Genomic DNA, 13,250 nt, shown 5'->3' with positions numbered 1-13,250 from the left:
AATACCGACCTAACTTACTGTTGTATCTTTGTGAAAACACTGAGGTCACTCTGGTTTGGGACACTGTGATTCTTACTGACAAGCTAATGACTCCTACTCACTCTTAATACCAATCCAACAACTAAAGAAGTTTTAAAAAAAGTACAGCAAGAGCCCTTATCTAAGACAAAAGTTTCTTTTACCACTTTCTCATGGGCCAGTGGCTATCTTTTAGCAGCAGTAATGACCTGTTGTCAAAGTTGTCCCGATTAAAGACTAGAAGGGTTTTATGAGGCCCGCAGGAGGGAGGAGAGTTTTGTTTACCAGAAATGTCTCTCCCTCCTACTTTCTCTCTCTCCCTCTGAGTGCTCGCCATCGGTGGCGTCTCAGCAGGGGAGCATCCTCCTTTTCCGGGCTGAATGCACTTGCTACAGTAAACACCATCTTCATGGGAGGATGAGCAGACAGACACAAATCACTGCGTCAGTGCAATGGTGCGAGAAGAGAAAGAGAAATCGAAAGACATTTTTTGTTACAGTTGCCAACAATCATGAGAGTTACTCAGGCTAAACTATGAAAAAAAGACCTCAGTTTACTCAGGTACATTCATAAATTCAAAGCTCAGTGGCTGATACTTGGTATTTCTTTCTAACACAGGGACTAAAACAGTCAGTAAATTAAAGCAATTTTAACGCAACAGGTCTGGGTATTATATTATGTAAGAGATAATGTATGTATCTGACAAAATACTTCCTTCGGCCTTAGACCCCAATAAAATAAGTGATAAAGCCACCAATTTCACTCATTGGTTTTGTGACTTCAAAATTAATGCCTGAACTTTGGTAATTGTTGCCACCATGTTGGTTTTCCAGAGTCAAAAGACTACACATATGGAGAAGTGAGAGGATCTGAGGAGGAGCGCAGGATAAGTCAACAGGAATTAGCAAAGTCAAACCGTTTTTACCACCAACAGTTTTATAAGGGGTTCGTTGCTTATTTCTCAGCCTTAAAAAGCACAGAGAACTTGGAGAACTTTGGGGACCTTTTCAGTTTCCAGAGTCCAGGTGAAATTGCTGCAGGTGACCAACACATGCCATGTAACCTAAAATAACCAGTCTCTCTTTTACTGCCATCTGCCACCATTTCACTAGGGATCAGCAATCCTGCCAAGAACCTCTCCAACAATCCTGGCATCTACACACAACAAATAAATAAATGTATGAGAAAAACCGAGAACGAGTCAACAAGTCAGGAATTATGTGTGCAACACCTGTTATTTATCTCAAAAATATCAATAAATGAAATTAGAATTGACTCTCAGTTATGAGCTCTCAACTGTCAGGCACCATTATTTTTTAAAGAGTCGAACATGCTGCAGGCCTGCTGGTGGTATCTACAATCTTTTAAAGACAGACAGCCTTCAGCCTTCTCTAACCCTATACAGTCTACATGAATAACTAGAAAGCATTCGGAGAGCACAGACCTCCGCCATTAGCCCTATCTCCCAATAGTGAAGAACCCTTCAAAAAATTCCTGGATCCGTCCCCATGTGCCCCCCACCATTGCATTCACCGATTACTCCCTCCCCAGTGGGGTGGAAACACAGTGAGGCAAAGCATTGGCTTCGCTACGTGTGCCAACAGATGCACCATGGATGACTGGAAGTCACGGCAGAGGGTGAATATTCCTCTATTCCTCCCAGCATTGTGAGTATTCTCGCTACAATTCGCTGTCTTTCTCTCTGTTATGCTCCGTCTCGTCTCCTCGAATGGGCGTGCATCTTTCAAACTCTATAAACTCCAAAACTTTGAATAGAAACACACCCAAAAATTGCTGCACCAAAAACTGCTGCTGGGATTTAAGTTACTCATGTCCGCCATCTCTTGGTGTAAAGTGGTAACAGCGCAGACCTCCACCATTAGCCCTATCTCCCAAAAGTACAGAATCCTTAAAAAAATTTTTGGATCCAGACGGTGATCCAGATCAGTCCCAAAATCTAATCAGTTCTTCCTTATGCCATTTCTGGCATTTTCTGAACATTTCATCAAAATCCGTCCACAACTTTTTGAGTTATGTTGCTAACAAATGAACAAACAAACTAACAAACAAACATACAAACCCTCCCTCACATAACCTCCTTGGCGGAGGTAAAAATCAATATAAAGACAGCACAACTGCTTTTTTTCAGTCTGCAAACATTTGATTTAATCTCTAAAAATCTGATCAGTGACATGGGGTCTGTCTTTTTTGTTTTTTTTTCACTTTTGGGGCTAGAAGTGTTAAACATAATCATTTCCAAGATGCATCGTGAATTTAGCCTGGATGATTCTCCATCAATGCAGATGCAGCTCATAATCTATGCATACAGACGCTACATGTGTACTTTCTCGCTACTGCTGCACCTACCATAACTTCTCTAATTATGACCGGCTTCTCCTTTAAGCACGGCTGCTTTCAATGCATTTCAGTGGTAGTCTATTTTAAATGATGCAGCTTTTCTTGTCTCTGGAGTAGCACTAGTCACGCTCCTTTGTTATGAGTGTGCTGGCTTGTCTACCTGGAAATACTCTTTAGAGCGCAGAGAAATGAAGTGAGTGAGGGAGAGCTGGAAAAGAAGAGATTGAAAAAAGATTTTTAAATCAAGGATGACAAGTGCCAAAATAGTTATGTTTGTTGTCCCCATAGACATTATATACATAGACGCCTCATTGACTGTGTTTGCCCACTGCCGCTATACGTCAACGTGTCTGCCATATTGCCAGAGGCAAGACCGTTCCATAAACAAATGCACGTATATAGGGAATGAAGGGTTTTGTTATTGTTTGAAATGTTACTCCAGCGATCTTGTCAGTCCTACGCAGCACAGGAGTGAGGCATCTTGCCCAGGAATGCCTCTGGTATAATGGTGTCGGCATTGACGTACAGCCCACTAGCCAATGCGGTGTCTACGTATATTATGTCTATGGTTGTCCCCACCAACAGTTTAAAACCAGCATGTGTTGTATGTTAAGTGCGGTTGTGATCGTTAAATGTGCTGTGAAACATTACTACGAGACAAAACATTTATCTGTGGAGCAAATGCACTGTATGATAACATGGAAAAATACCCTAAAAGCCCAATATGTTCAATTTACCACAATCCTTACACACTTAAACACAGCGCAACAACAATGTTCCCTTAAAGTCACGGTAAATCTAGTCTATATAAAAATCCTTTTACTCACACAGGAGGCTATCTGTCATTTTATCAGCTCAGATTTAAAATCTTGGGCAATTCAGGGATCGATTCACGGTCTTGAGGCTGTTTGGTGCATGTTTTCCCCCGGCTCTCTCTCCTCTTATTTCTTGTCTCTCTTCAGCTATCCTGTCTAAATAAGGCAAAAGCCCCAAAAATATTTTTTAAAATACTTCTCATTGTCTCATTTTTAATTTAAAAAATGAGACACCTCAGCAGAGACAAAAGTCATCTGCAGTTTTGTTTTTTACATTCACTTATTTTCTTGTCAAGCCATAACAACTTTTCTATTTAAAATACATATTATTTGATCAACCTAAAGTCCCCAGTTTTCTCTCAAAATAACAGAAGTCTGTATCCAAACAGGAAGTGAATTATGCTTAGTTTAAGATGGTAAAAAAAATCCAAAATAGATTAAAAAAAAAAAAAAAACAGTTTAAGATGCAAAATAGTAAAATTTCAAAATGCAACAAATGGACCCAGCTGGTGGGTTAGGACCCAAAAGAGAGCCATGAATCCCTTTTCCAGTGACTTCTGAAAGTGTCCCTGGTCATTGATACAAAAATTGAGCCAAAAACATAGTTGTTTTGTGCTGTTTCTTTGAGTTGTCACGTTTTGTGCTCTTTAAGATCCAAACTTTACTATATGTCATTAAATATGTCTGATTGGGTTGCAGTTTTTCCTTGTGCTGATAGTGGGTCCTGAGTCTTCACTGCTCTGATGCTCTGCAACAGACATCTCTCTCTCTCTTTTAATGCACTTGTTATTAATTCATGCCAACTTTCAGGTTGTGGTTAAGGCTACATCAAAAGTAACTATCATGAAATTCCACCTTTTCTATTATGAATGGCACCCCTCTCTTCCTGTCTCCCCGTGCTCTTCTGATTGTGTGATTTGATTTGTGCACATGTTGCATTACTACCTTTCCCGACAACCTCCCCCAGGCTGTTGAATGCAACATAACAATGACTACTCAGTGAGTCCCCTTGGTATTAGATGGGCTGCTGGGGGCTGCAAGATTGGCTCACAACAGTCATGACTGAGTGCAGCTGCAAAAAGCTTTTTGTGTGTGTATGTGTGAACACTTTTTGATCATTAGACACACACAAGAAATTTTAAGAGTCACATAAAAATTTAGTTTGAATATTTGCCCTTTAAAGCCCCTGTGAAGTAGCATTGATTGATGGATATCTTTGTTAATTTTATCTCGGACATGCATAGGTAGTAAAGTTGCACCAATTGTAAAAATCAAGGGCCAGTACCAATGTTTAAAATAACAATTTAGCTTATGGCCAACACTGATTCCAATGTTATTTTCACCACTTTTTAGGGTGTAACACTCCCACAATACCTACATTTTCTCTTGTCTGTGATCATGAAAACAGATTAGAGTTTGTCCAAATGGTCTCATCAGCTGCCTGAGTACACTCAATGTATTGCAGCTTTTGCCACGAGATGTATAAAATGACTCTATCATGACCACTGAGTAAAAATTACATGGAAGTTTTAAGCCATCAGCAATTCTCTCAGGAGTTTCCCTCTTCCGCTGTCTACTAATGTGTCCCTCACAGAAGACAGCACATTCCCAAGCCAATCCAGAAAACTCTTCCACACAGATGCCACTGTTAGTGCAGCAGATTGATATGTGACAGACAAAAGCTCAGTTTGAGTTCAGTCATCAGCATGTTTCACTCTGACACCAAAGAACAGACAGGTAACAAGCCAAATGTCCCCTGTTTGTGTCAGTATACTTGGCGTGCAGCACAAAACGTACCAAGTTTAACATGTGTAATAACAGAAACATACAGCTAGTGCACTCACTCTGCAAAGGGTCTCTGTTGGCCTGTCTGGAGCTTTAACTAAACCTGTGAGCTGCACTGGATCAACTTGGTCCATCTTGAGCACAGTGCTGCAGTGATGTGAAAAACAGCTAAAACAACTGTTTAAAAGTGTGTTTTAATTCATGACTCACTTGTTTTAAGTCGGTGGTGATTCAAAGAATCAGGCTATGACGTAAACAAAGCTGAAGAAGCAGCTGTAAACACAGAAGCTGGCACTAAAGCTGCTAAAGCTAAGTTAAATCAATGACTACATGCTACTTCCATCAAATCCTTCATAATAAAAGTCCATAGTTGTTATTTTTATGAAGTGCTTTTATTGTGAATGCCCACATCAGGACATGTGTCATTGTCAGGAGCAGCTCAGTGGGAAAGAGATTAAATTTAATACTACAGATACAGTTAGAAAAAGGTGACCTCAGAGACTTATGAAATTATTTTCTGTGATCTTATGCTGAGACATGAGTTGAGTATGCCATCATGATTTTCTCAGGGGTCGTCAATTCTATTGTACAAAAGCCAGCATTTTTCTTGGTAGGTGCTGTGGGAGCCCGATTGTCACATACATTTAAACAAAATAAATATATTAACATAACAGTGCTGAAGTGGGTTTTTTCTTACAATAAGAAGAGTCCCTATTAGCTACACTGCAGATAGCAATAAAGGGGCAATGAAGAGATTTTTGACTACATATTTCTGAGAGATCTTGTGGTCCATCACTGGGATATTCTGTGCCATGATTGGTGAAAAAACAAGCAGGAAACAAGTCTTTTGTTCTGATTATCATGCAAGAAGAGAGCACTCTCAAAGAGGATGAAGCAGCAAGTTGGCACAGCAAACTGCAGATTTAGTCAAGACTGGGCTGATAAGTATGGGTTTATCATGACAGCTTACAGAAATGCAGTACCTGCGTGTCACTTGTCTCAAAGTTTGTTAGGTTGAAGGTTGGTATTTAAAATTAAGAAAAAAAATATTGCAAAACTTTAGACAGGAGCAGCATGTTAACGAACACTACTCGTTTGTCCTCATTCTTAGACAAAAAAAAGGTCCAAGCAACAATTCAGTCATAAAAGACTAGTCTTATCTCAACATGCAAAGAATTTTTAAGAGAGGTAGCACATACTCCTGGTTGAATATTTGCTAATAATGGCTGACAGGTGGATATCTGTTAAACAAATCAACCTTTAAGTCATTCATAGCTAAACTGTGTCAATCTAACTGTTTTTGGGTTCCTTAATATTTGTAGGGAATTAAAGAAAAAAGATACCCTAAACACAACATATTTTCCCTCCTAACATTTTCTGAATTTTACAATCTGAGGCCTGGGTGGAGGGTTTGATGTGGCCCTTCAGTTCTGAAGTTGTGCTGTAGTCTTAACTTTCACATGCGTTTGACAGACTGTGTAAACTGAGTAAGAACCCAACAGTCAGAGAATGCAGACAAGTGGTATAACTACACACCAGTTAACACACTGAGTAAACACACAATGCTACCACTAGCTTAGCAAACAACAATAAAACATTAAAACTGTACAGAAAAATAGGCGGGTGTTAAACACTGAAACTTGACCCTGATGCCTTTATTCACTGAAATGGGGCACAGGTTGAACATTGAACTACACTCAATAAAGTGGTCACCTGATGCCGTCATTCAGATAAATGTTTGCACATCGACGTTGATAACAGGTAATACTGCCTACAAATCCTACAAAGTGCTCTTGACATGTGCACGCTGTGCTGTGTGTAGTCCTGCTGCTGAGCGGTGGCAGGGTGCAGGACGCACAGGTTAACACTTAAGCTGAGGAAAATAAACTCTCTGGCTGGAAACTGGGAAATTCCAGGAGAAGAATGTGTAGAATTAATCTGGCCTGAAGGTAATGGAATCTCCTTAGACATCGCTGGGGTGGCCTATAGGGGGCCCTGGGGTCTGAATTTCCCCATTGAGCTGAAATTGACCCCCTCTCTGTGTGCTATATGCACTCTGTCTTCTTCAAGTAAAGTGTGTGTTGCACACACGGCACAGCAGAGCAGACAACCTGAGGCAGCTTTATTGTATTTTGTCTGGAGACCCAGAAACCCCCAGTGCTCCTGTGCAGGAGTACAACCTGACTGCAAATATGAGAACTAATATGGACTGATAGGTTTGGTCCTGTATTTTGTTGTTTACCGATAGGATGTGTCAATAAATAAGTAAACAGCATATGAGGGCCACTTTGGGTAAAGGGCCAATAGAGGCTTCATCGAGCTGAGGAAGGGTCTACAACCACTAAGTTGAATAGTTTCAGCTAAATTATCCCTCTTAATTGACTCTCTGAAAAAGCCTGTGACTGGTCTTTGAGTCAAAAAGTGACAAATTTGGCGTGCCGGTAGTCAAGTAGTTAAGGCGCATGCCATATACGCAGGTGACCCGGGTTCAAATCCGGCCTGTGGTACCATTTCCTGCATGTCTCTCCCCCCTTTCCGACTCTATCCACTGTCCTATCAAAAAAAGGCCAAAAATAAATCTTTAAAAAAAAGTGACAAATTTATTAAAGAAAAATGCTATAAACTGCTGTGAAGACAACAGTTTTAAAAGGTCCTTTCTGATAATTTATCAATTGCACAGAATTCATACTTCAGGTATGAAGACACACAACTAGACACAAAATAACACAAGAACCCAGTGACTTTTGGTGTGTGCCAGTTTAGTACCGTCTGTGGACAAATCAGTTCATAACATGTCTTAATCATTCCTGTAGATTATTTAATAGTCACATGTATCAATCAGTGTGATTATTTGCTGTGGATGTATGTATAAATTTAGGTTAAGGCTTTCCCTTTAAGGTGCTTTGACATACTTTGTGTGACACCTACCCTGCAACAGTGGTTACAGAATAATTATTTAAAATATGTAAGAGTGATCAGTCTTGTTGCTAAAAGTTTCTTTAGGTCTTGAAAAGGCACTATTATTAATTTCAGTCTGTTTCAAAACCAGCTAAAATCATCTCACAGGAGCTTTTTGTATTACAAAGTTTCAAATTTATTCTTAAGTTATATTTACCTCAAAAAATCATTCAAGTAAGTTATTTAACTGTAATTGAGGCCAAAAGTCCCAAAATATAACTAAAGTGGCATAGTTTTTTTATCCTCGCCTCAGTTTTGTGACAATTAGGCTAATGGTGTTAAGACATATGCTATTAATTAGCACTGCTGCTAAATAGCCTAGCAAAGGCAAATTAAACATCTTTCTCAGCAGCCAAATGTAATTTCTGTTCTATGACAGGACACATGGACTTTCCACTGAGGTAGACAATTGAAGGCACAGAGAAACACAAACATCCCTAAAATGAACAAAAAGTGTAATTTAGAATCAACCTTGCTCGTTAAAAGCCCCCGGTGCCCTCTCTGTCCTCACCTTGAACTCCACAGACAGCTGTGGCGTGTACTCCAGCGTCCATAGCGCTCGAACCAGCGACGCCAGCTGCTCGGTCACCTCCCCCCTGTTGGTCTGCCGCTCGTCGCCCCTTCCAGCCTCCCCGTTCAGCCGCCTGTGGCTCACTATATCCGACTTGTACTGCTCCAGACCGAGATACTCCGCAAGCAGGTCCGTGTTGCTGAGGCACTGAACCACGGCGTTCATGAAGCAGGTGTTCCCGTGGTTCTTCAGCCCCAGCACCCCGGGGGTCTTGTCGCCGTAGCACCACGACAGCCTGTCTTTCACCGAGCCGTGAGAGGAGGACACCGTGGAGCTCTTCTTCACGGTGCCCTCCCTGTAGACTTGCTGACAGTCTTCTTTGAAACCCCCCGAAGCGCTCTGCCCGAAGCCGCCATCGTCGTCCTCCGGGTCCGGCGGTTCAGCGTCGCCAAAGTGCGCTAAAGTGCCCAAAGTTTTAAGGATCCTTCCCATGAAATTCCCAAAAGATCGCAGCGATTTCCTCCTCATAAACCTCCCCGTTTTGTATTTCTTCTCTTTCCGCTTCGTGGTTTTGGGTTTCATGGCTTTTCTTACCTTGTTTTCCTTGCGGGTATCCATGGCTGGAAAAAGGACCGCGAGAAAATGAAACAGGCAGTTGAGTCGCACCTGTCTGCCAGGCTGTCTACCCCTCCTCCTCCCCCTTTCTCTCTTTCCCTCCACAAACCTCACCGCTGAGACGGCACCGACTCCGTGCCAGTAAGGCACGATACTCAATAATATTCCCGCGACATGGTTGTAATTCCCAGTATGGTGTGGTCACCAGTCACGCTCTCTCCAGGAACTACAGAGATGAGATGCTTCCCTCCCTCACATCCTAGCCACACTTCCTCATCGATGGGTCTCAACGCTGGATCGTGAGCTGCTGGGCTTTGACTCCCCACCTCCCTCCCTCCTGTCTACGGTGTTACAGTGGGCAACTTTCTGTTTGGATCCAGTCTACTGCCCGCCCCTCAGACATGAGTGTACGCCTGAATACATTTTAGTTTTTCAAAAGAGCAAGTTTGATATAATGAGCAACAACACTTTCAACTCAGGCTGACTCTGTTGTTGGATATAATAGGCCTACTTAGCAAGTCTTGTTTATTATTGAACAGGGAACAAGGAAGTTGTGCTCTATAGGTGTCAAACCCTGAAGCGTTAATCTGCCCCCTTCAGGAACAATTACAATATCACCTGTCCAAGCTTCTAAAGAGAACGTCCCAAAAACGGCAATGGCATTTTTAATGATCATAAATTCAACACCAACCTTTCTAATTAAAATGGCGAACAACTAGAAGTTTACAAAGTGCATTAATACTATAACTTCATAGTGTAGTTAAGGTATGGAGTCTTTATAACAGCCTAACTAATGGCAGTACAACTCTAAACTGTAATCATTATCTCCGCCTAGGAGGTTATGTGATCAGCAGGGTTTGTTACTTTCTTTCTTTGTTCATTAGCAACATAACTCATAAAGTTATGGACGGATTTTGATGACATTTTCAGGAAATGTCACAAATGGCATATGGAAGAACTGATTAGATTCTGGGACTGATCCAGAACACCGTCTGGATCCAGGAATTTTTTAAAAGATTCTTTACTATTGGGAGATAGGGTTAATGGCAGAGGTCTTCGCTCTCCGAGTACTTTTCTAGTTTTCTTCATGTCATCAACCTTCAATGAGGCCTTAAATGTGGTATGAGGAAACAGCGAGTGTGCCAGTGTTTTGGTTTAAGAAGTGACCATATTAACTGGCAACTTTAGATAAATGCATCTTTGTGTCATAACTACAGAGATGTAGAAAACTTACAGCATTTTCATGAATGCCTCCTTGTTTAGTTTTTGGGTATATTTTCAAAATATAATTATTAGTTGTATATTAAATGAAAAATTATGCATTATTTGAAGACTCTTAATGGTACAGTGTGTAAAATAGGGAATAGGTTGTTTACAATCACATGGTCTTGAATGCCTGATGGGGGGCAGGAAGTGGGGAACAGCCATTAGGAATGAGTTGGAAGAGGATAGTTGGTACTCTATGGCTCTAAATTGACCTGTACGCTGTAATTATCATCAGAAAAAAGTCAACATAAATTGAGCAGGACCCCTACACTTTACAGAAAAGTGATTTTTTTTCCCATAGTTTAAAAAAATTATCTGGCGTGGAGGCACTCAATATCGCAAATTACTCAGTCCTGCAGACCTTCCAGAGTCCAGCATTGTCTAGCCAGATGAAGGGATTCAAGAGTCAGGAGGGGTTAGTGATGGGTTGTTCGTGAATGCACCTGTTCACTTTTGTGAACAATGACATTGGGATCCTGTTTGAAAGCTGTTTTATATCATTATTATTATTACTACTATTATTTTTTATATATGTTGTGTGCATCTGTGTGTTATGTGATTGATTAATAGGAATGATCTTTTCCCACACTACTCTACCACAGGCAGACCATGCATCAAGGACTCAAGCTTTATGGTGTAACATCAGTGTTTTATATCAGGTTTGTCATGAAGCCCAGCCAGCGAGCAGATTTCACCTGGTGAAACATGATATTTTCATCAATTTGAACTTCTTTCTGAATGATCCAAATCACTGAAAAGAGCCATAATTCCCATTATTATGAGGAGTATTGTACTGAACTAAGAGGCCAGCTTAGCCCCTTTAACATTTAAAAAATGCATCTTTTTGTCACCATGATGCTTTAATAGAGACCGTGATGTACTATCAACAGAATAAATCTTTTGGGGTAAATGACCGAGTTATAATGTGCCATTCACGAACGAGTCAGTTTGACAAAACAGCCCTTAAATGTGAATCATAGTAGCAGAATGCCAGTTTCCCTTTCTTTATCTTTTGTTGTTATTTAATCCATATTTAAAAAGTCAAACTGGTATCAAATGAAGAGCTGTTTAAGAGCCAAACAACCAGCTCTACTGAGCTGAGCCAAATTAACTGGATCTTTTAAAAGATCCAGTAAACAGGTAAATTATCTCCCTATAGCAACAGAAAAAAACTACAGCTTGGTGCTTGCAGTGTGTCGTGTTAGTCAAAATTAGTATAACAATAAGCAATCAATGTTTTCTACTAACATAAGATATTTTACTGCACTCATATGAATAGGGATACTCTGTATTGGACATGACTCCTGCTTACATTATGTAGCATTTTTTAGGTGTGAGGCCACATTTTGGTGCAACAAGTGTTCTGGATTCCATTTGTGATGCATTTGTGGTCTGTATTCTATTGACCAATCACATTTCAGGAGGCTGTATGATGGAAAACAGTGCAAGTGAGGAGATTTATTCCTTATGAACAACACCTGGCAACAGAGAAAACTTCAAAAGTCAACAGTCACTCCCATATGCTAAAAAATGTAAGCAAACAGCTGATGTTCCCTTACTGATGTATGAATACTGGTTTTGAGAGGGGAAAAAATCAGTTATGAAACAACTCTGGAAAAATGTTGACAATCTGTTGACATTCTCAGCTAAATAGATACTAGGATATACCTGACATTCAGTTGCATTGTGTCTGCTTTTGCTATTAAAATACCTTGTCTATAACATCCCAGCACTTACACATACAGTTTCTTATAAATAGACTTGCTACAGCCCTAACACACATTAATGCTGCTGCTTCTATGGAAGAATTTATGTGCAAGACTTTGTGGAGCTTTCTGGAGCCTCCATAAAGAAAATACAATGGATGTGAAAGAACCATTCATCCAGACACTTTGTGTAGAGTGGGTTTACACAGGGATCCAGCATCTTTTGGGCTTACATTCCTATTCTAATCATCTGCAGCTTCATTTCACAGCTCACCAGTACTAAAGATTGAATTTAGCGGGCCAGATGTGCTGATTTATTTAAACGGATAATCAGCACAGTAACCAGTTTTTACATTAATACTTCAATGCTTTTTTCCCTGCATTTCTAAGAAATCTAACACATGGTATATTACTGTAACAAATAAAATGTGCTAAAAACTGTTTCTTATGAAAAGACCAATGCCTGCTCATGGGCAGGTTGAGGAAAAGCAAAAGCAGAGATGATACAGTTTTTTTGTGTTTGGGTTGGTTTGCCCATTCCACTCGTTTGGGGAAGCACAGGTGAGCTATAAATAATTTAGATGAGCCATTTTGAACAATAGTGCAAAGAATGGTCTCAGATCAGACAGAGTCAGAGAGCCTCTTTTCTGTACTCTACCTTCCTCTTTAACCAGAATCCTTCAGGGAATAGCTGTTGATAGATTAGCTGACAGTGGCCGTGCGCTTAGGCGGCAAAGAATCCGTGCCTCCTCCTTTTCTCCACAGCAGCAGGGCGAAGAATCATATCTGATTCCGTTTAATGTACTGTATAATATAGCCTTGTTTTTACATATTCTTGCAATTTCATCTTCACAGAGAAAGTCTGTAGTGTGCCATTAATTCTGTTGTTATGAAATAGTCTGAAGAAGCATAATGCAGGCACTTTGATGTTTAGCACCTTCTTGTGCCTTGAAGTGTAATTTTAAAATCCAAGCTCTGTGAGTTCCCACCTATATTCAGCTCCTGGGGGGAATAACCACTTAAGAGACTACACTGCTCAAGATGTGTAATCTGTTCGCTTTCTTATGTATAGTCCTCTCTTTGCAGAAAATGAAAAAAAAAAATCTTGTCTATCCATTAATGCTCCATCGAGGAATATTTATTTCCATTGGCTAGAGTTTGAATCCATTCTTCAATCTGAATGTTAGAATGTTGAATTGTCAAAACACATTTATTAAG

At 40.3% G+C, this 13,250-nt stretch overlaps 1 protein-coding gene across 1 annotated transcript in view; it reads right to left on the bottom strand.

The window, feature by feature from the left end:
- Positions 1–9,285, bottom strand: part of usp43a (ubiquitin specific peptidase 43a) — a 181,703-nt gene extending 172,418 nt beyond the window's left edge. Inside the window, exon 1 of the mRNA XM_041784322.1 lies at positions 8,446–9,285. Within this exon, the coding sequence (XP_041640256.1) occupies positions 8,446–9,063 (618 nt within the window). The 5' untranslated portion in view covers positions 9,064–9,285. The remainder of the gene's footprint in view (positions 1–8,445) is intronic.
- Between the last annotated feature and the right edge of the window lie 3,965 nt (positions 9,286–13,250).

This window comes from Cheilinus undulatus, linkage group 4 (genome assembly GCF_018320785.1).
Source record: "Cheilinus undulatus linkage group 4, ASM1832078v1, whole genome shotgun sequence".
Lineage (NCBI taxonomy): Eukaryota > Metazoa > Chordata > Actinopteri > Labriformes > Labridae > Cheilinus > Cheilinus undulatus.
This window is presented reverse-complemented; position numbering and strand designations above follow the sequence as displayed.